Source organism: Alligator mississippiensis, chromosome 13, assembly GCF_030867095.1.
Source record: "Alligator mississippiensis isolate rAllMis1 chromosome 13, rAllMis1, whole genome shotgun sequence".
Taxonomy (NCBI): domain Eukaryota; kingdom Metazoa; phylum Chordata; order Crocodylia; family Alligatoridae; genus Alligator; species Alligator mississippiensis.
The window spans coordinates 55,091,510-55,113,825 of NC_081836.1; the positions used below are offsets into that span (position 1 = coordinate 55,091,510).

The 22,316-nt window shown below is 56.7% G+C and overlaps 2 protein-coding genes across 2 annotated transcripts; one reads left to right on the top strand and one right to left on the bottom strand.

The window, feature by feature from the left end:
• The first annotated feature begins 143 nt into the window (after positions 1 to 143).
• On the top strand, positions 144 to 10,432 carry SMCR8 (SMCR8-C9orf72 complex subunit). The gene is made up of 2 exons (XM_006272709.4): positions 144 to 3,108; positions 5,432 to 10,432. The coding sequence occupies exons 1-2, from the start codon at positions 755 to 757 to the stop codon at positions 5,883 to 5,885; spliced, it is 2,808 nt and encodes a 935-aa protein (XP_006272771.2). The 5' UTR covers positions 144 to 754; the 3' UTR covers positions 5,886 to 10,432.
• On the bottom strand, positions 10,281 to 22,289 carry SHMT1 (serine hydroxymethyltransferase 1). The gene is made up of 12 exons (XM_006272710.4): positions 22,209 to 22,289; positions 19,549 to 19,679; positions 18,454 to 18,599; positions 18,147 to 18,262; positions 17,730 to 17,890; positions 17,107 to 17,188; positions 16,459 to 16,671; positions 15,577 to 15,693; positions 14,791 to 14,913; positions 14,090 to 14,206; positions 13,223 to 13,333; positions 10,281 to 11,399 (listed from the first exon to the last, which is right to left on the bottom strand). Exons 2-12 carry the CDS (start codon positions 19,648 to 19,650, stop codon positions 11,230 to 11,232), a joined length of 1,458 nt encoding a protein of 485 aa, XP_006272772.2. The 5' UTR covers positions 19,651 to 19,679; positions 22,209 to 22,289; the 3' UTR covers positions 10,281 to 11,229.
• Positions 22,290 to 22,316: the final 27 nt, after the last annotated feature.

The following is a 22,316-nucleotide window of genomic DNA, read 5'->3' on the forward strand; positions in this document are numbered from 1 at the left end:
CCCGCGGCGGTAACTCAGAATGAGGACTGCGACTCCCACAATACCCCGCGGCGGGAACTGAGAATGAGGATTACGACTCCCAGAATGCCCCGCGGCGGTAGCTGAGGGAATGAGATGGAGGACTCAGACTCCCAGAATGCCCCGCGGCGGTAGATGAGAGTGGCTATTTATGACTCCCGGCATATCCCGCTCAGAATAAGGACTGCGACTCCCAGCATACCCCGCGGCGGTAGCTGAGCGTGAGGATTTACTACTCTCAGCATACCCCGCTCAGAATAAGGGCTAGGACTCCCAGCACGCCCCGCGGCGGTAGCTGAGGGAACGGGATGGAGGACTCCGACTCCCAGCATGCCCCGCGGCGGAACGCCTGCTCTCAGAGCTCGGAGCAGGCGTGGCGGGTTCACTTCCGGGTCATGGGTCGCCGCCCCAGTGGGTCATGTGACGGCAAGATGGCTGCCCGGTGGCGGCGCTCCTGAGGGAAGCAGCGGGTCCCGTGTGGCGGCGGCGGCGCGGGGCCTAAGGCAGCCCCGCGCGGCTGTTGAGCGAAGCGCTGCCCCCCAGGCCCCGTGAGCGTGCGAGGGGGGAGCCAGGCCCGGGGGCGGCGAGGGCTGGCCCTTGCCCCCCGGGGCGGCGGGGAGAGCCGAGGCCTGGCAGGGGCCGGGACAGCTGCCCCCGCGGAGCTCTGTCGTAGTGGTGCCTCCTGGGCGCGGGGGAAGGCTTCGCTCGTCCATGCCGTTCACCCCCACCTGGAAATATGATCAGCGCCCCCGACGTAGTGGCCTTCACCAAAGAGGAGGAGTTGGAGGAGGAGGTGTACGACGAGCCGCCCCTGCCCGAGGAATACTCCGTGCCCCTCTACCCCTTCGCCACCTACGGCGCCAACCCCTGGTCCAAGCTCTCGGGCTCCAAGTTCCCCCGGGACTTCATCCTCATCTCCGAGTTCTCCGAGCAAGTGGGGCCCCAGCCCTTGCTGACCATCCCAGATGACGCCAAAGTGTCCGGCACGTTCGATCTCAACTATTTCTCCCTCCGCATCATGTCCGTGGATTATCAGGCCTCCTTCGTGGGGCACCCGCCGGGGTGCGCCTACCCAAAGTTGAACTTTGTGGAGGACTCCAAAGTGGTCCTGGGAGATTCGAAAGAAGGAGCGTTTGCCTACGTGCACCACCTGACTCTCTACGACCTTGAAGCGAGAGGCTTCGTGAGGCCTTTCTGCATGGCCTACATTTCCACCGACGAGCACAAAATCATGCAGCAGTTCCAGGAGCTCTCTGCAGAGTTCTCCAAAGCCTCCGAGTGCTTAAAGACGGGTAACAGGAAAGCTTTTGCTAACGAACTCGAACAGAAGCTGAAAGACCTCGACTATACTAGGACTGTGCTGCACAATGAAACGGAGATTCAGAAGAAAGCCAATGACAAAGGGTATTACACTACCCAGGCCATCGAGAAAGCGAACGAACTAGCCAGCGTTGAAAAATCGATTATCGAGCACCAAGACTTGCTGAAGCAAATCAGGTCATATCCTTATAGAAAACTGAAGGATTCTGATTTCCATCCATACGAGCCAGAGCGTGCCCCGGATCAAGCTAATGCAAGTTTTGATCTGGACTCAACTACCTCCCACCATGATGAGCCTGGTGAAACGCATCTGTATGCACGGTTGCCACCCTACACCCCTAAGCTCATCAAAGCAAAGTCTGCCAAATGCTTTGACAAGAAACTAAAAACCCTGGAGGAGCTCTGTGACATTTATTTTTTTACCCAAACCGTTGATCAGCTGAATCAGATAGAGCGAACTTTCAGAGGTGATGTCTGCTACCTCTTGACAAATCAGATCAAAAGAGCACTTTTAAAGCAACAAACTATAGTAAACTTCCTGTTTGAAGATGTGTCTGTCCTAGATGAGAAGCCAGCTGAAAAACACCCCGCTGGTTGTCAGGGGTGTCCTCAGGACACTGTCAACACCAAGAGTTTAGAAGAGTTTCCCATCCCTAAAGTGCTGATCAGCCTGGGATCTTACAAGTCGAGTGTGGAGTCTGTGCCCATCAAGATGGATCCAGAGATGGAAGATCCTCAGGAGCTAAAAGTGAGTGATCCTCCTGCCGAGGACCACCAAGAGAACTTGGAGTACCTGGATGCAGATATTAAAGGGAGCATCAGCAGTGGGGAGAGCATCGAGGTTTTGGGAACAGAAAAGTCTGCTCCTGTTCTGACCAAATCTGAGAGCCAGGCTAGCTTGCCCATCAGTTCAAGCCCCCACATGGTTAGAAACAAAGCAGTCAGCGGAAGAACCATCAGTGAGGACAGCATTGAAGTCCTGAGCACGTGTCCCTCAGAATCTCTGATCCCAGAAGATTTTAAAGCAAGCTACCCAAGTGCCATTAACGAGGAAACTTATGCGGATGATGAAGAGGGAGGTATTCACTTCAGCCCAAGTTTAACTCCTGATAATATTGAAGAGAGGGAAGGCAGGTCAGAACAGGAGCACTTGCTGCAGGCGGATTCTGCCTGTTGTATTGGGAAAGAGAGTCCTAGCTTCCTGGAGCCTCTGCCTGACCTGAGGCGAAAGCACTGCGATGACGACGGCGTGGTCAGCATTCCCCCGCAGCCGTACAGGCAGGCAGACCAGGGCCTTCATGTGAACTTCTCAGACTACTTGTCCCACGATGGTGTCCCTGGGGGACTCCTCTCGTACGAACCCGATCCCCATTACTTACTGAGCAGCCGAGACGTCAGTAAAATGAGCTTGGACGAATGCTCCGACTCCACAAGCTACATGAGCAGCGCGGCTTCCACGTGCTCTGATCGGACTCCTTCTCCCGCCCATCCGATTAGTCACTTCAATGAAAGGCACAAAAAGAAAGCCGGCCAGAATGCCTTGAGGTTCATTAGGCAATACCCCTTTGCTCACCCTGCGATATACTCTCTGCTCAGCGGGAGGACGCTGGTAGTCCTGGGAGAAGACGAAGCAATAGTAAAGAAACTGGTCACTGCTCTCTCCATCTTCGTTCCAAATTGCAGTGCATACACGAAGCCCGTGAAGCACTGGGTCACTTTCCCTTTGCATATCATGGATTTCCAGAAGTGGAAGCTGATTGGGCTGCAGAGGTAAGCTAACAGGCAGGTTCAAACCCTGGGCATTTTCTGGGTAATGTCAGTGAAAGGGACTTTGGATGTTCAAAACCTCCTGGAGGGAAATGCATGGTTTTAAAGCCATGACCCCAGTCGCTTTAATGGAGGGAAGGGGCTTGAATCAATGCTGCTTACAGACTTTCTGCTTAGGTGTGTCTGCCAAGCGAGGGATTGTCTCCAGTTCAGTTCATTCCTTCCTAGAAACCCTTTGTAACTGGCTTATCTTCCTGAGCATTCTGCTAGGTTTGAGCTTTCTGGTTCCCTTTAGTCAGTGAGGAATCACGCAGTGAAAATACCAAAGGTTTTAATCTTGCAAAGCAATGAAGCCAGTGCCTTGGTCCCTTTGCTTTGCTGGATCAGGGGCCCCTTGGATCGAATATTGTGACCCCACTAGATGGCTCTGAGCCTCTCAAAAGTCTGCTTTCCTTACACCTGAAGTTTATTTTAAACCATCCTTTCTGATGCAGGAACTTCTGGTTTTCCTTTTGCTTCCTAATGTGCAGCATGCTGCTAATGAAGCCAAAAGGCTGAAATATCCCACTAGCAGTATAGTCATTGGAGTGAGGAAGGCTGCCTGCGTGTGTCAGTGCATCTGGTAACCAGGTGGTGGGGAGCGGAGTACTCTGGGGAGCTTGGGCTTCACTATGACCATGCTTTGCGCTCTGTCTTGTAAGGTCAAACCAAAGGCCCGAGTTGCTCAGTGTCCTACAAGGGTTGCAGTTTGGGTTTTAAGGAGGCTTTTGCTTTGGGTGACGGTCAGGTCTAGAAGAGGGTTTTACTGGCTGCAGACTCTTATTTTATTATTAAAGCTGTGGCTATTCTCTTGCTTCCTGTTGTGGGAAATAGCCCTGCAACAGTGAGCTGGCATTTCTCTTTTCTAGTTTTCCAGGGTTAAGGTGTGTGCTAGAGTGTTTAGCACTGCCCCTCTTAGCTTAGATGGGGAATGTGGAGCAGGGCTGATATTGCAACTGAGCAATGTGACAAGGGGTGCTGTGCTACAAAAGTAATCTGAGCATAAAAAGTGTCATTCCGGCCTGTGGGATTGTTGTGCTTTTTCCCTTCCATGGAAGCTTCGACTTACGAAATCAGCCGACTGTTCAGCTTAGTCACCTGCCTGCCTAAGTCAGAGTGACAGGGCTATAACTGGGCCAACAGCAGCTCCTCAGATTTCCAAACTTTACTATGGAAATTTAAAAACTTGCTGCAAGATGTGCGGTGCTTATAAGTGGGTGAGAGACAAGGGCTTTATACATGTTCCTTTTTAAGGGATGTTTGAAGGAAAATGGAATGGCTTGCATGTGTGACAGTAGAAGGGTTAAAGTATGAAGGGTTTGACTTGACAGATTCAGCAGAACATTTGTGGAAAATAGTTGGAAGCAGCCGGGGTTGATCTAGAACTATTCCCTGCAGCTCCTTTGCTTGGTAGCAGCTTTCCTACAGTGATACAGTCTTGGCAGTGTCGGAGTCGGAGCTGAACAGTTTCTGGCTCTGGCATCAGACTTGAGTGGGGAGGTCAGCACCTTTGGTTTGAGGTTGGGTCTGCCTCTCCCAACAGGCAGACCTGAACTGGAAGCCCTGCAGGGTTTGCGTAGGGCTGTAATATTTGGGTAAATCTCATGTGGCCCTTGGCAGGTGATTCTGTGCGTGGAGTGTATTTTGCCTTTGCACCTTAGAGGGAAAACATCCAGCTGGTGCAGTGGAGTCCATGCTACTTTTACCAAAGGATTCACTACAAGCAGAATCTCAGTAACGTATGAGCAATTGCAAATAAGCCAGGGCTCCTGGAAACCCTGGCAGCTGTGGGAAAGGGACATCTAGAAGCAACAGCTTCATTCCCAGTAGAGAACGCTGGTAGCAAGATTCGCTTCTAGTCACCAGGGATTTTTCCTGGCTCCTTGCTCCTCCTACAGTCCCGTGTATTGTAACTTGCTTGCCTGCCCCCACCCCACTGCTCTTTCACTCTGCTCTAGCAAGAGGCAGTGCCCTGGGGTGCAGTGTTGAGGTTCTAGGTGGTGAATGTGCATTGCTTAATGGATACCTAGTGTGCTGTGCTTTGCTGAGAACTGGCAGTCCACTGAGGCCATCTACTTCCATTTAAGTGGTGGTTCTGTTATGTGCCCACAGAAGCCCCTACCTGCTTGCTTTGCTGACTCCGAGTGCTAGACTCGCCCTGCAAGACTGGCAGCACAGCTCCCAGGGGCTTTAAATCTTCTTGGTCTGTGTATCTTTGTGCCTTGAAATCACCTTTCAGAGCTTCGTGGCTTTCCTCCTCCTCACACTGCTTCCCCTTGCATTTCAGAGTGGGGTCCCCTGCCGGAGCTAGCATGCTGCACGCCCTGACTCGCTACAGCCGCTACGTGAGCATCCTGGATGCCGACAGCAAGACTCTGCGCTGCCCCCTTTACAAGGGGACGCTGGTGCCCCGGCTGGCCGACCACCGCACACAGATCAAGCGGGGAAGCACCTACTACATGCAAGTTCAAAGCGCCCTCACCCAGCTGTGCTCAAAAGCCTTCCTGTATGCCTTCTGCCACCACCTGCACTTGCCCATCAATGAGGCAGAGGTGGAGGAGTCCATCGCGAACCGCCGCATGAACTTCCTCAAGCTCCAGCTAGGGCTGGTGAATGAAGACATCAAAATCGTGCAGTACCTGGCAGAGCTGCTGAAACTGCAGTACCTTCAGGAGCCTGGCAGGGGTGCCACCCCCCAGCTGCGGTTTGACTACGTCCCCAGCTTTTTGTACAAAATCTAACGGCCTCTGGGTGGCGAGGCTACCTCCGCCGATTCTGACACGGGTCCTCTGCGCTTAACAGCGATGCTCTTTGCAGATCTCTGACGCATCGGGGAGGATACGGGACAGCCTGCATGTGTGCACACAGGAGTCCCTGGTAATCCAAGCGCTGGGAGAAGCCTGCGTGGTTCCCTGGGGCTGAGAACTAGAATGTGTCCTACCCCATCAGCCACGAGATCTCAAATGGATTGGCCATTCCATCTTTCAGTGCTAAAGGGACGCTGTCAGCTTGCAAACCCATGCACTAACGACACCATGCCCTCCAGCCCTTGGCTGGGAGGCATGGGGAAACCCACTGTCATATTGGGGAGGGTGTGACTAGCAAGGGGCTGTCCCCTCTGCTGATAGGATCCTCTTCACTCATGCTTACACTATGCATGTTCTTATGACATCAGCAAAGGCCTAATATGTTTTAAAAAGCCAGGTGGGTTTTGACTGTATTTTGCTGCCTACCAACAGCAAATATAATGTCCTGCCAATGTTAGGGGTGGGTGGGGAGGAACTTGACTCAAACCTTGCTACTGGGATCAAGGCTTGAAAGTATCTGCTCATATTAAGGAGTAGTTCACAGTGTCCCTTTTGCGTCTTCTTAGCTCATTAGCTCATTAACAGTTTCTGGAATTGCTCCCCATTGAGCCTGTTGCACGGAGATCAAAGCGTGCATGTTTCTGTTCCCCAAAGTTTCCTGGTTGCTCAGCTTTGCTGGAAGGACAGGTCAGCAGTGTGTCCCTGATGGCCAGGTGACACAGCGGCCCCCCTGTCAGCATGAATGTAGAGCACCATGCCTTGTTTGTTTGCAACACGCTTGTGGCTTGGATTGTGGGGTGGTGGGAGGGATGGGGAGGCCTGCGGGTCTTTAAAGCTGGCTGAGATTTTAGCAGCGCCGCAGCAGGATTGCCTTTAGGGGCAGATAATAGGCACGCGGGCTCAAGCCCGGCGACCCGGTAGCTGTTCCAGTGTCTTACAGAGAATGATGGGGCAATTTGCCGGAAGATGCACTGAGAGGGAGGGGGTGGGATCAAGGAGCTTAGGGGCAGGGGCCCCAGCTTATTGAAGCACTAGTGCTCAGGACAGGCCAAGCATGAATGTAACAAGTGACATGTTTTATCCTTTTGTAGCTGCTTGTTGGGGCCTGTGCTGTGCTGTGCTCTAGGAGGAGCAGGGGGTCCCCAGACCAGCGGGCACTGCCTCCACTCCACCTCCACCCTGGTTTGTTGTTGTTCAATGCCAGGCCCTTGGAATGTCTCCACTACCTCCCATGGCATTTACCAGGCATCTCCCTGTGGCACTGATCAGACAGGGAGAGCTGGTCCCGTGTTGCTCTCTGTGCCATTCCTCTCGGACTGCCCAGAGGACAGTGGTGCTGGCACATCCGTGGGTTTGTTGTCAGCACATAAAGATTCATGCTCTGCTTTTTGTGTGTGTTCATCTTCCATGCATCTCTTCCTTCTGTGAAATTCTCAGAGGAGGTTCCATCCTGTCAGCTCCTACTGTTTTGCTCTGGGTGGTTGGAGGTTGCCCCTGGGGTACTCCTGGAGTGAGGGAGAAGTCTGACAGGAAAAGCTTGCCTTGATTTTTATTCCTCTTTTAGCACTCTTTCCTACTGATTTAGAGGGGAAATGGCTCTTTTTTTTTTCTTTTTTCTTTTTTTTTTTTTTTACGAGAAGCCGAAGTCTCTTTCTTTCAGTCCTCCCTAGAATGTGATTCTGTGGGACAGAGTGCTGGAATTGAATGTAAAGCTCCTTCTGTGCTGGGGGAAGCTTCGATGCAGGGGTTTGGGCTTCCGGGTAGGTTTTAGATCGCATTAAAACGCGATGGGAAAGCTGCACCTAGTACAGAATATGGAGCCCCCTTGGGGGATGATTGCACTGCATGCCCCAGTGCCCAGGGTGCTGGAATGCCAATGTCATCTTGTCCTCACATGAAACGGGGGTTGTCGAGACGCTAGCTGGAGGTGGGGGACACAGTCAGGGTAGACATATTCTATTGTCACTACTACAGGCGTCCAGCTAGATCAGTGCCTGTGGAAAGTGTGAGGTTGCGATGTGCCTGGCTGGGACTTGCAGCCAGAAGCGACTTGTAGCTTTTCCAGCATGTGGTTGGGAGCCAGGTGGAGGTGTCTCCTGCTGAGGGTTTGGGCAGCATTGTGTTAGCTTTCCGTGTTTGCGCGCGGCCCAGCAGGGTCATCTGTGTAGTCAGAAGCATGGTGAGGAGCTTGTGCTCTGCAGCACTGAATGTGTCCTCCGAGACGCAGCTCCCACATGCAACCTGGGTAGGTTTGAGATCCCACTGAAACTCCATGTACGTGAACCAGTAGCATCACTGAGCTGTCTGCTCCTACTGGGACAGTATCTGCATCGTGTTCAGATGGAGACACCCAGGCACCAGTGCATGTAGAAAGAGCAGCTGGCAGCTTATTAGTACGCGAGCAGTGCAGGTGAGGCCGCTTACTCCTGACCTCTGCTTAGTCATTCATCCACTGGACTGGAAAAGGAGCGATCTCAAGCCCTTCACACTTGTGTGACAAAGGTAACTGAGCTCTATGGGAGCACGCAGCTCTGGCTTGGTGCATCCTTCTCAGCTGACTGCAGCACGCTGTGCGATGTCCCCCCGGAGCGTTGGTGGGTGGTGGATGCATTAGGCTCCAGGGGTAGGTAATGCAGTGCAGCAAAACATGCTTTGGGACATCTCCCTGTACCACCCCAGGGCGAACAGCGAGCTGGCCACCAACTGTCCCCTAGAGCCAGACCCCTCCCCTCACAACCACTCCCTTGGGGAGCCCTTGGGCCACTGGCCTTGTGACATGCGGGCCCCTGGGGCCAATCTCTTAAAGCCTGAATCTGCTGCGTTTCTTACTATTTCCAGTGAGAGGGGAAGTGCGAGCTGGCAGACAGTGGCTCAGGAGCTGCTCTGACTCCAGAAAGCTGTCTCGCATGGTGGTTTCAGGGTCTCAGGCTGCACTGTATTGTCTTGATCCCACACCAACGCACTTTAAGACTACCTGATCCTTAATTATGTTGCCTCGCTACCTTTAGCTATTAGGAACCACTCACAAACTAGGAACCTAGCACTGAGAGCTTCTCCCAAACTGGCCTGCCTCGTGATGCCTGGTCTGTCCCTGCAAGGCCCGAAGTAGAACAGACCTGCGCACCTTGTTGTCCTGTCACTTTTAAGCCCACAGCTGGCATTGGCACCTGCAGGGCCAGTCATCACCACTGTATAGCACTAGACCGTCTTTGTGTAGCCGCGTCTCCGCACTGCTGGACTCGTGTCGTCATGCATGGCCCTTGTCTGCTTCTGTACGTACTGCCTGCCAGCCCGTGCCCCCACTCCTGCCCCATGCCGCATGGCTGGCTGGGGCCTGCTACTTACTCTGTGTTGTCTGTGCTGGGGAGACGTGGTTCATAGTTGCAACCAGAGAATTCATCCAAGCAAAGGGTGTCCTGGTCCCTTGCTGCCAAGCTGGGGAGGCTCCAGTGCTGCTTGTCCTCCAGCTCCTGTTGTCTACAGGTGTCGCACTGGCTTGTGCTCCCAGTTATGCCCTGCTAGTGCCAGCTCTTGGATGCTTAGCCAGGAGGTGGTGGGAGTTCCCCCTAAGTGTCATTCTCAGAGACAAGTGCTCAGCTTGATCCTAACCCAGGAGCAGCTGCTTCCCCACAGCTCAGCTGTGTGGCCTCAACCCCAGCAAAGGAAGTGCTGCTTCTATTTTAGCAATACTGACCAAGCGCCTTGGTGGCAGGGGGGAGCTGGGCTAGAGAGTGGAAAGCTCCTGTGCTGTGTGCTTGGTTACCACAGAAGAGCCAGGGGCAGAGTAGTCAGAGGGCTTGGTTCTGTGAGATCCTGGGTGACCAACTCCCACTCTTTCAGCATCAGTGCCTTGGAAAGGCTGGGCCAGCAGGGCCTACTGTGGGATGGGGGGGTACCACTGTGGACGGGTGGTTATAAAGCCCAGCTGTGACCAGGAGCATCTACACTGGGCCATTCAGGGAGTCCAGAGCAGCCAGGTAGGCACCCCCTGCAGCAGGGCTCGCACTGCTTGAGAGGTCACATACCTGACTTGCATTCGAACAGGAAGGCAGAAGTACAGGGTGTCTGGCCCTGCCAGCTCCCCCGGTGCAAGGGGCAGGCAGTTGGTGGTGGAGGGCAGGGGGGGCAGCTCTGCCCTGGAAGCCCGCGATGAATTCTCGTCTCCCTCAACCACACCATTGCATCCCTGCATGTCGCGTCCCTCTCTGCACCTCCAGAGCCCTCATGGCTGCAGCCTGTGCGCCTGGCAGCCGGGAGGAGCTGCAGCATGTCGTCGTGCCGCGTCCTGCACTGAGCCAGGCACCCATGCTGGGCGCCCAGGCCAAGACGTACTTTTAAACAAACTATTTATTTGGGTTCCATTATTTTTTGAGACACAAAGAGGAACTCAGTTGTATTTTTTAAAGCTTCGAATTCTTGTCGTACCTCGTGTTCGATTCCTAATTTTACTGTGCTTATTAAAAAATGATCCTGAACTATGAGGCAGGCTCTTGTGTCTGGTTACCACGGAGGGGCAAGCTGGTGTGGGAGCCTGGCCCTGCAGGATGGGCTCAGGGGTGACATATGGAAATAGAGCTGGGAAGCTACAATACAGCATAAGCTTGTGCATCAGTGCTCCCCTGCCAGCAGCAAGGTCTCAGAAACCAGCATGCTATGCAAAGGTAGGGGAATCCTAATGCTTCCCCTACATTGCTGAGCATAAGCAAGCATCCCTGCTAAGCAGTCCTCCCAGGAAGCATGAGTATATAGCTTGGGCTGCACGGAGAAGAGCTTTATAGGGCACAACCACAGCTCAGCATCCAGCCCCATGCCTGTATCGGTGTAGGTTGTTCCCAAACCCCCTGCATTGGCACCTTTGTGAGCCCAGGTGGTCCCGACCTGGAGCACAAAGCTGGCCGGGTAAAAGTCAGATGAAGGGAGATCTTGGGCCCTGATTCCACCCGTTACAAAGGGGTGCAGGGTCTGTGGGCACTACGGCTGGGGAACTGGGGTTTGAGTGTGGGTTCTCCCACTCCCTGGGTCATGCCTGTGAGTGTGGGGCAGTGCCCTGGGTTCTGCCCCTTGAAAGTGCCAGGGAAGGTGGGTACAGGCTCAGCTTCCAGGGGGCCGATAGTGCTAACCGTTAGGCTGTAGGAGGAGGTGGTGAGGTCCTGTGGGGGGCGGGTGCATGGGGGATACAGCAGGGCACGTGGTGGGAGGCACTGCCCTGGCGGCAGTGGCCTGATCCCAGTGGTCCCCCTTGCGGTGCTGGGACCCGGGCACAGCAGCTGCCTGGGGTTTAAAGCACAGGCAGACCCGGGATGGGGAATGTCGCAGCAAAGGCCTCCACCTCCTCCTTGAGGGCCTGCAGTGGCCCCTGGTACTTTTCATCGCCCAGGTGCTCCTTGAACTCCTTCAGCGTCGCCTTGGGACTCATGTCGCTTTGGACCTTCAGCGTCAGCTCAATGCCTGTAGGGACAGCAGGGGTTAATCAATCTGCACAGGGCACCCCAGTACTACAAGTCTGCCCCAACCCACTGGGTGGGCACTGCCCCCCAGCAATCGGGAACCCCAGGGCTGGGCCCATCCTTGCCCTCAACCTCTGGGGGAACCTGAGCCCAACTCCCAGGTTGCTGCTGCTCTCATCCTAAGTGCAGCTGGCTCTGCAGAGCAACCAGCCTGCAAGGAGCAGGTCCTAGTTTCATAGTTGGTAGGGTCAGAAGGGACCTGAGCAGATCATCAGGTCTGACCCCCTGCCATGGCAGGAAAGAGTACTGGGGTCAAATGACCCCAGCAAGGTGTTCATCCAGCCTCCTTTTAAAGACCCCCAGGGTAGGAGCCAGCACCACTTCTCTTGGAAGTTGATTAGAGGTCCTAGTCGCCCTGACTATGAAGTAGCACCTCCTGATATCTAGCCTGAATCTACCCTCTGCCAGCTGGTGACCATTATTCCTTGTCACTCCTGGGAGTGCTCGGGGAAACAGGGACTCTCCCAACGCCTGCTGGTCCCCTCTGACTAGTTTATAGACAGCCACTAGATCCCTCTCAGCTGCCTTTTGTGGAGGCTGAACTGGTTCAGGTCCCATAGCCTCCGCTCGTAGGGTCTGCCCTGCTGCCCCCTGACCATGCGAGTGGCCCTCCTCTGGACCCTCTCAATGCTATCCATATCCCTCCTGAAGTGTGGCACCCAGAACTGGACGCAGTACCCCAACTGTGGCCTGACCAGTGCCGCACAGAGTGGGAGGATCACCTCCTTGGACCTGCTTGTGATGCATCTGTGGATGCTTGACAAGGTGCGGTTAGCCTTCCTGACCGTATCCCCACATTGGCAGCCCATGTTCATCCTGGCATCAATAATGATTCCAAGATCCTTTTCTGCCTCTGCACTGATGAGAAGGGAGTTCCCCAGCCTGTAGGTGTGCTGCTGGTTCTTCCTCCCCAGGTGCAGTACCCTGCACTCATCAGTGTTGAAACCCATTCTGTTCTCATCTGCCCACCCCTGTAACCTGTCCAGGTCCGATTGCAACCTATTCCTCCTTTCTAGCATGTCCACTTCCCCCCATATCTTAGTGTCATCTGCAAATTTGAACAGGGTACTTTTCACCACCTTGTCCAAGTTGCTGATCAAGACGTTGAACAGTGCAGGCCCGAGGACTGAGCCCTGAGGGACCCCACTGCCCACATCCCTCCAGGTCGAATAAGACCCGTCCACCACCACTCTCTGGGTGCGGCCCTCCAGCCAATTTGTGGCCCATCTGACTGTGTAGGTGTCGACACCACACTCCCCTAGCTTTTCAATGAGAATGGGGTGAGACAGTGTCCAAGGCCTTCCTGAAGTCCAGAAAGACTATGTCCACTGCTACCCCTGGGTCTATGGATTTTGTGACCTGGTCGTAGAAGGCCACCAGGTTGGTCTGACAGGACCTGCCTCTAACGAACCCGTGTTGGTTGCCCCTAAGCATAGTCTCCCCTGTTGGTCCCTCATGGACATGCGCCAGGATAACTCTCTCAAACAGCTTACCCAGGACCAAGGTAAGACTGACTGGCCTATAGTTTCCTGGGTCCTTCCTGTCTGCAGGGGAGCGACAGCCACTGCCTTGTGTAGTAGGTACCTGGAGAGCAGGCGGGAGAAGGGGACTTGCCAGGCCCAGTAAAACCCAAACCTAGTGCCAGCATCTGGGCAGGGGCCAGTTGAGTGAGCCCAGAGCTCTCAGGAGCCAGAGGCCCCTGCAGCAGAGACCCCAGTCCACCCTCACAGCTTCCCCCTCTAGGTGCTGCGGCCTCGGTCTTACCCTTGTGGATGAAGACGGCCACCCTGTGGAAGTCCTGTTCCTGGAAGCCCCGGGAGGTCAGCGCCGGGGTGCCCAGCCTCAACCCGCTCGGGCGCAGGGCACTCTTGTCACCTGCATGAGAGCCACAAGTCACCTGGAGAACGAGGCAGCCAGTACACCTTGCTTGTGTCTCTGACAGTGCTCCTGCTGCAGGGAGGGGCAGCAGGATGGGATCTGGCACCCAGGAGTTTGCTGTGTGGTGTCTCCACACCCCTCCCTGCTCCTCTCCTCCAAGAGCAGGAGCCCTGACAGCTCCTTGTGGTGCCCTGGCCCCAAAGTCTGGCCAGCAGGGTGATGACCCTGGCATGCAGCCCCTTGAAGCCGGGCAGCAGAGCTGCCTGCTGGGCTTTGGCTCCAGCCTGCCTTAGAACTGACAGAAGCAGCTGCATCCAGTCCCATCAATCCAGCACCACTGCTGATAGCCAGGGGTCCCTCCAGCCAGCGCAGAGGCCAGGAGAGTTGCTGACCTACCCCCATCCCAGCTTGCAAAGCAGATCGCCCCTCCCTAGCCCCAGCCAATTGGTGTGGTAGTGATTAAACTTCCATTGGTAGGTACAGGGGTTGGCGACTTTGTCATCCCTTTCAGCCCAGAGCAGCCTAGATGACAAGCAGGCAGCTCCAGCATGGAAATGCAGCTGCTTCTGGGGTGGAGCGTAATGTACAACAGCTGGGTGGGAGGGGAAGGTCACAGAGAGGAGTGTGGGCTCAAGGCCTGACTTGCTGGATCAGCTCTGTCCCAACACACATGTGGCCTCCAGAAGGCAGAGCACAGCGTGGACGGGGCAGGAGTGTCCACCCAGCTCTGCCCAGGCTCCTGTGGGCTCTCACCCGGACAGGTGTTCTTGTTGCAGGCGATGGAGCAGATCTCCAGCACCCGCTCGGCCCTGCCGCCATCCGTGCCCTTGCTGCGCAGGTCCACGAGGATGAGATGGTTGTCGGAGCCACCTGCAGGACAGACACAGCACAGAGAGGTGAAGGGGAGCCCTGGCTGGGCCGTGGGGGGAACTGGGCACTGGAGCTGGGTGGAGACTGGGGCTTGAGCTCAGCAAGAAGGCATGCCTTGAAGGCCAGTGCACCTTCTACCAGTAGCCTGTGGTGGATGTGAGTAATAACAGATGCAGCTCTCACCCATATCACACAATTTGTATTGGTGGAAATAGGCCTTGATGGGAGATTCAAGGTTCCCCCTCCCATATCTGAGGTGTCTTATACTTGAAGGAATAGGGCGCTTGGGCTCAATCCTGCTCCCACGCCCATGTAGGGTACAACAGCTGCCAGCTTCTGTGCTCCCTGCTCTGTCTGGGGAGTGCTGAACCAGGCCATGGGCAGGAGCAGCTTGTGGCAGCGCATCCACGGGAACCTGGTTGGATGGGGGAGAGCTCTAGCCAAACCTGTGGTTTCCTGGGGCCCTTAGCGTAGCTGCAAAGGGGAAGAAGCTTAGTTTGGGTCCCCTGAGAAGCCGTGTCAGAACCAGGCTTCAGCCTGTCTCCCAGCCTGGTGGAGGAGGGGGCCGCGGCTGCTGTACTTACCAGTGACTATGTGGTAGCCCATGCCAAGCAGCGCTGCGGCCAGGGCCTTGCAGTTGGCGACCACTTGCCGCTGGTAGACTCTGAACTCGGGGGTCATGGCTTGCTTGAGTGCCACGGCAATTCCTGCACGGGGAGGAGAGGTGTTGGCTCCGGGCTGGCGGCGTCCAGCCGTGCGGACAATGGGACGCTGGCCGGGAGCTCTGGGGAATGGAGCAGCTGCTCCCTTCCCAAGCCTGTCTGGCAGGCACAGTGCCCAAGGGCTTTGTAGAGAAGGGCCCCCATTGTGCCAGGACTCCACAAAGGGCCCATTCAGGCCGGTGCCTCCTGCCGGGAGAGGACCCCCTGCGTGGTGGAAGCCTGCAGTGGGATGGATCTGTGACCCAGCTGCGAGCCGCAAATCAGCAGCAGATGCCAGGGCTTCAGGCAATCAGGCTTCTGTCTATGGAAGGCCTGGGCCAGCAACCCTGAGCCTCCTACCCTGTTCCCTCTGCTGGCAGCAGCCTGGGAAGCCTTGTTCCAGCTGCAGCTCCCACATGCTAGTAGCTGAACAGAGCTGCTGCAGGCCAGAACGCCAGGGTGGGGGTCAGAGCCTCCCAGGCTCTTGTCTAGTGTTGGTCCAGGGTGGCTTGGACCTAAACCCTCCTTATGACCCTGCCCTGGGCCCAGTTGTTGAGAAGCTCCTCTGGAGCTTGGTGTCCATTCACCAGCCCCCAGGCTTGGGCAAGGAGCTGTCACCCCCTTCCAGTCCCCCCCGGCCCTATCTGGCCAGTGCTGGGGGCCCCTCACCTGCAATGGCATGGTTGTGTGGCCCCCCTTGCAGCCCAGGGAAGACAGCCTGGTTGATGAGGCTCTCCAGGTTGTAGGGCGTCTCCTTGCCCGTCTTGGGGTCCACGCTGCGTGTCCCTGCAAGAAGGGCGGGGGGAGGGGAGACATGACTGATTAACCCCTTGGTGCCTAGAGTCAGGGTTTCCCAGCACCAAATGGTCAAGCCAGCACCCCACCCATCTGTGTGCTGGACCACGCGCTTCCCAGGTACTGGGAGCTGCTGGCTGGAGGGACGGGATGTCTCAAGAGCACCAGGGCTGGTGCTGTGCTGGGGCAGAGGATGGGCGCAGTAGGAGGGGGTTGGCTGAGGATGCACAACCCAGTTGGCATGCGGCCCATGGCCCCTCCACCACCTTGGGGTCTCCCAAGGCTGGTTCAGGGTAAGCAGTGGAGACCCAGCCAGCCCTGCTGCTGAGTGACCCGGGCAGGCAGTGTCACCAGGGGCAGCCTATAGCTGGGCCTGGCCAGGCTTGGGTCCAGCCCCAAGCACACAAGCAACAAGGGGGCATGCACCAGACAGGGGTCCCTGGCAGAGGTTGGGGGAAGGCTGAGACCCTCCCTATAAGGACAGCACTGAAGCCACTGTCCCAAGGGAGCCTCAGACCCATGTGTGGACAGGGCCTGGGGGCAGAGGGGTACGTCTAGAAGCACAACGCTTCCTACCTGCAGGCCAGGGCATTGGGACAGGCTCCCAGGGGCCCCTTGGCCAGCAGCCACCCAAGCACCTGACCCCATAACCCTGCTCATTGTAAAGCTGTGATGGTACCAGGGACCTTTTAACCCACCCCCAAGCTACAGCAGCACTGCCCTGCCTACCCTGACCAAAGGCACCTGCCCCCAAACCTTTGCGGTAGAAAATCATGCCGGCCCGGCATCCCCGCAACGTCTTGTGGGTGGTGGTGGAGACCACATCGCAGTGCTCGAAAGGTGAGGGCACCACACCAGCTGCCACCAGCCCGCTGATGTGGGCCATGTCGGCCAGCAGGTAGGCTCCGTTCTCGGTGGCGATCCTCCGCATGCGGGCATAGTCCAGGTTCCGCGAATAGCAGCTCACCCCTGGGATGGGAGGGGGAGAGCGCCGGCCCCGTGAGAGGTGCTGCACAGCCTGACGTGTGGGAGCCAGCCCAGGGCTTGGGGCTTGGCCACCAGAGGCCAGGGAGGGATGCTACGAAGGACCCTGGTGTCCACCAGCTACCTGGACTGGGCCAGCAGCCTCCAGCTATTGCTGTCCAGCAGGCAGTTACACACCAAGGGCCATGGGGGAAACCGGAGCCCAGAGCAGCAGGTGATCTGCACAGCCACATGCAGGACCCAGGTGTCCTGGCTTCCAGCCTCCCCTCACCCAGCACAAGGCCCCTCTTTGCCACCGCAGCCCCAGATCAGGAGGCAGGTCAGGATGCCTGGCACCACACTGTCCCCGTGCCCTGGCTGGGCTGGGATCTGCACACTGGCTGTGACCCCGTTCTCCCCATTATCAGACCTGCTACGCACCCGCGATGATCAGCTTGGGGTGGAACAAGCGGGCGTTCTCCTCCAGCCGGTCGTAGTCGATGTACCCGGTGCTGGGATCCACCTGGGGGAGAACAGCCGGGAAGCCCGGAGGGTGAGCACCACGCTCCGCCTGCCCTGCCCACGTGCTCCCATGCCACAGATGGGTGACAGAGACCCAGTCATGCACTAAGGGGTTAATGCTGTCTCCACACCCCCTGCAGTGCCCCACACCCGAGCTCAGGCCCCCACAGCCTAGTCCCATGACCAGCCTTGAGCCTCCCATTAGGGAGCCACATGCTGGGTCAGCTGCGGGACATCAGCCCGTGGTGTAAGCCCCTGCCCACAATGGCAGGAGGGAGCAAGGAACACAGGGGCGTTAATCCTGTCCTGCCTCCCTGCACGGGATGGACAGGACCTCGGAGCCAAAGGGGTCCCGTGGCCTGTCAGGAATGCCACTGCCCAGCTGGCAGCTGGGTCACGTGCCCCCCAAGCTGGTTACAATACAGGCCCCGTGCCAGCAACCCAGTCCTGCACGGCTCGCCAGGCCCATGCCAACCCCGCCCTGAGGAAGCCAGAGGTGGTGGCTGTGCCAGGCTGGAGTGGCAGAAGCAGGTGCCCCTCACCTTGTAGGGCATGGACTCGAAGAAGATGGAGGTGGCTGAGATCTTCTTCTTCTCAGTCATGAAGCCATGGGTCAGGTGCCCCCCATCAGGCAGGTCCAGGCCCATGATCCTGCCGTGGGGCTCCACCAGTGCCGTGTATACCGCAAAGTTAGCTGGGGACCCTGCAGTAAGAGCAGTGTGAGCAAGTCAGGCATGGATCCTGCTGCACTGAAGAGAAGTGAGGCCTGGGCTAAGCCCTGCGCAGGGGGTTGAAATGACTGCATGCTTTAAACACCGCCTAGGCTGGGCACTCCCCTTCCCCAGCTGCCTCTGGCTTGGGGAAAGCTGGCAGGGCAGGGTTACGAAAGCCAGGGGTCCCCAGGCATTGGCAGGATTGCTCTCTCCCCCCTGCCAGCACGCAAGGAGCTGGGGTATTACCTGAGTAGGGCTGGACATTGACACCCCACTTCTGGGGGTCCAGGTTGTAGGCCTCCAGTGCCCTCTTCTGACACAGCCTCTCCAGCTCGTCCACGCACTCCGTGCCGCCGTAGTACCTGCCACGCGGAGGAGAGGGCAGGAGCTCTACAGGGGATCCGCAGGGCCAGCTGCTCTGCCTTGTACCAAGGGCAGGGCCTGGCCCACCATGGGCTCTGAAGGGAAGTGGCTTGGGCAAGCAGCTGAGCAGGGATCATGCCCTGAAGAAGCATGAGCCAAGAGGCGCCCCCACACACGCCCCACTCCATACCTCTGCCCTGGGTACCCCTCCGAGTACTTGTTGTTCAGACAGGAGCCCAGGGCCTCCAGCACAGCCCGGCTGGCAAAGTTCTCGGAGGCGATCAGTTCCAAGCCCAGCCTCTGCCGCTGCTTCTCCTTCTTGATGATGTTGAACACCTTGGAGAGAGATGAGGGGGAGCTTCTGGGCAGGGGATTGGGTGCCCAGAGGCAAGACGTACCCTCCCAGGGGAGAAGAGTGATGGGGAACAGACACAAAGAGGTCACAGCTAGGAGAGGAGAGGCAGGGCCTCTTTCTGCCAGGGCTCTGAGCTTGAGATGTGGACAACACTCTGCGTAGGGTTATGTGGATGAACCAGAGGGGCTCAGAGCAGTGCCCCTACAGAGCTGCTTTCCTGCCATGTGGCATGTGCAGTCCGCATGGGGGGAGTGGGGAGGTGGGGAGGGGTCCAGCCATTTCTTTCTTTCTTTCTTTTTATTTTTTACAGGTGGGGTGGGGTCCTTTGGGTAGCTCGAGGATGCGTGAGCTTGCAGGTGCTGGCTGGAAGCAAGAACCCAAAGAGCTAATGAGTCTCCATCACTCGTGTCGGTGGATCCCCTCCTGGTTTGATCCATGTAATAGCCAAGGGCTGGATGCCAGGCACATGGGCTTGCTTCAATAGTAACATGAGCCTGGAAAGGGTCTGCTGGACCACTGAGACCTAGGAGAGGGACAAGTAGGGCAATGCCTCCCACAGGAAAGGACCACCTCTGGGTGTCATGGAGCAAGGCACAGCATGGACTCAGCTAGAGGCTACCACATGGGGACCGCAAGTTGAGCAGGCTCACAACAGCCCCGAGGCAGGCATGGGGAAAGCCACCAGCCCCCATCCTCCTCCACCCCTTCTGGCAAGTGACAGACGAAGCAGCAACAACCTGAAAAGGAGAAGCAGGGGGGAACCTGCAGCTCCCAGACGGCCCAACGCCCTGCCCTGAGTCGCACTGTCCTGAAAGCTGGTGACCCCACAGTTGAACGGGTCCCTGTGCTGGCCGGATGAATGAAGCAGATGATGACCCAGCGCCAAAGCACGCCACCCCCTCCCTGCCCTGCGGACGCCAGCCTGCTCACCTCGGGGTCATTGGTATCGAGCGGTTCCAGGACCATCTTGTTATGCGACTGCCAGATTTCAGCACTCGGGAGCTCGCCGTTGAGGTTGGTTGGGGTAGCCATGGCCAGGTCCCCTCTGGCATCAATGTACTCTGAAATGAGGAGGGTGGGAGAGTTTATAGAACACAAGCGCCCGCTGGGGAAGACGCGTCTCTCTGCCTCCTCCTCCTGGAAGCATCTTTGGCTTGATTGTCCCCCGGCCTGCAATCACTGTATAGTCGGGAGGAAATTTAGTAGGAGTTAGAATGAAAAATCCCAGTAAATGTAAGAAGACGGGATGGGACCTGCCCTCTGCTAGCATGTTTTTGTGGTGCAGATCAGAGTGCCTCGCTCTTCACCAAAAGGGTGATGGTTTGAGCCTGCCCAGGGCTGTTGGCTGTAGGAAGGAGAGACTTTCTTTCCCGTACCACTTTTCTTGGCAAGATTTTTTGTATTTTGGTGACTTAGTTGCGCTAGCGCAAATGGTTGTGGAATCCCTTCGCTGGAAGTCTTCACATGCAAGTTAAACAAAGCCCAAGTCTGGGCTGGTTTGGACAGGGATGGTCCTGCTTTGAGCAGGGGCTTGGGCTAAATGACCTCCCAAGGACCCTGCCAGCCTGATTTTTCCATGATGCTGTGCTCTGAACCCAAATCAATAGAAATAACTGACTGCAGTGGGTTTGGGCTCAGTGTGATGGTGAAAACACCAAGCTTCAGCCACCTTTAGAAAGACATGCAGGTCCTACACCTGCCGCTGTCCCTGTAGTGATTAGCAGTCAAGCTTTCTCATTTGTGTTACTTCTCTCTGATGTTGCTGCATGGAAAACCCACCCAACCGACGGGGAAAAGAGCAAAGCTGTCTTTATCCACACTTTGCCTGTGGAGAAAGGCAACAGACTGAAAAAAAGATTTTTTCCCACATCTCATAGAAATGCTAGGAGTTGGTACATTCCCTTTCAGACACAAGTGTGATTTTTAAATGGAGGCAATATTCAAAGGGACAGCCACTGCTTCGGATCCACCAGACAGCTCTTGTCATTCAGAGGGGTGTTAAATGCAACAGACTCCCATTGAACATCTCCTTGCACACAAATCTCATCCCACTGTGGCCCGTAGGATTTCTTGAATCGGAAGGACACAGCTCCGAGAGCACACAGCTTGTGGGATCAGGCCTGGAGCGCATGTGTAACCATATGTTGGATCTGTGCCCATCTGCATGTATTCAGCCTGAATAACAACCCAGCCCAATCAACGGCATCCCGACTGAAGTCCACCAGCGTGACCCCCGCGGAGATCAGGCATGGGCGGCACAAGTTATTTTACTCACGAGGGGACAGAACAGCCTCTATCTCCCTTAAAGACAAAAAGGCCTTTCAAAGATTAACTCCCCAAGGCCAGCACCCCCGTGCGCTGCTAGTTAGGCAATCACTGTGTTTGCGTGGGTCAAACAGCTAAAGTCCATTTGGAGGCCGTCTGTCCAACCCACAGTCCATCCTGCTCCGGGGAGGGGCAGCTGGCTGGACCAGCTCCCCCCGTCCCCCTTAGCCTGCTTGTGTTGCTGCAAATGCTGAGTGTCAGAAAAGGGGAGCTGCCCCAAGAAAGGGGTTAGGGATGTTGTGGGTGTGGGGAAAGCAGAGCCTGACCCTTGGGATAGGAGCGGACTCGATCCACGCAGGCAGGTAGTCCTTCTCCTACCACATCAGATCAACCACCATCCTCATCCTCACCTCTACCATGGCCCTCCTCACTGGTAACTCTGCTTTACAGTGGGGGAAAAAGGTCTGTTCTTGGTACTTTGTTCATGGGGAAAGGAGGCAAAGAGCTACGTCCTGCGAACTGCCAAAAGTCCCAATTGGCCAGAACCAGGATTGAATCTCCCGGCTCCCAGGCCATCAGCCCATCCATCTACTCGGAGCAGGGTCAGGAATAAGAGAGGCTCCCTTGTGCAAGGAGCCGGTCACAGAATCAGAGAGACGCCGGGCTGGAAGGGACCGCCAGAGTCGCCGAGTCCGAGCCCCTGCTCAAGGCAGGATCATCCCTATCCCTGGTTCCCTCAGATCCTGCCTCCAGGCTCTGGCAGTAGCTCTTGCCTGAGCGTTGGGAAGCAGCGCCCTGTAACCCGCCTCCCCAGGCTGCTCATCTGAGATCCGTGTCCTACACTTTGGCCTGGGGCCCAGCTGCCAATGCCATGATCAGAGCCCGCCAAGGCAAAGAGACCACCAGTTTCTTGTCTCTGGGGAGTCTCTCGAAAAAGGAAGGAGATGGCTCTCGATGGCAGCGGAAACCGGACGCGGCTTCCTCTCCCCGCCAGAGCCCAGCTGCAAGGGTGAGGGGCATGGTTGCAGAGCTGGGCCTGTGACATCTCCATCCGTGGCGGGTCTCAAGGGCGGGTGGCACAGGTGCTGGGCTGGGATGCTTCAGCCGGGTGTGATCCTGCCTGGAGCCAGGGGGCTGGGCTAGATGTCTGTCCCTGTGAGCTCCCTTCCAGCCTGGCTTGCCTATGATCCGAGGAGCAGAGCCCGGCCAGAGGACCGCAGGGATGGCTGCGGGCCCGAGCAGCGATCTCCAGTCCCCCTCGGGGCAGACCTGCACCCCCCTAGACCCGGCGGCCCAGGGGTCCCGGGCGATCGCCCCGCACTTACCGCGCTCCGCCGCCCGCAGTCGCTCGCTCGCCCGCCCGCGGCTCCCGCGCTAGGATGGAACGTTCAGACTCTCCCACTTCCTCCCCCAGCCAATCCGCTCCCGGGCGG

What these genes read in the sequence shown, in the direction of transcription:
- SHMT1 (XM_006272710.4), bottom strand. Translation starts at nt 19,650, where the DNA reads ATGGCTACCCCAACCAACCTCAACGGCGAGCTCCCGAGTGCTGAAATC. An exon ending in CCCCAAGCTGATCATCGCGG is followed by an intron (nt 16,672 to 17,106) that starts GTGCGTAGCAGG and finishes CTCCCATCCCAG; the next exon opens with GGGTGAGCTGCTATTCGCGG. An exon ending in CATGATTTTCTACCGCAAAG is followed by an intron (nt 15,694 to 16,458) that starts GTTTGGGGGCAG and finishes CCCTTCTTGCAG; the next exon opens with GGACACGCAGCGTGGACCCC.
- SMCR8 (XM_006272709.4), top strand. Translation starts at nt 755, where the DNA reads ATGATCAGCGCCCCCGACGTAGTGGCCTTCACCAAAGAGGAGGAGTTG. An exon ending in AAGCTGATTGGGCTGCAGAG is followed by an intron (nt 3,109 to 5,431) that starts GTAAGCTAACAG and finishes CTTGCATTTCAG; the next exon opens with AGTGGGGTCCCCTGCCGGAG.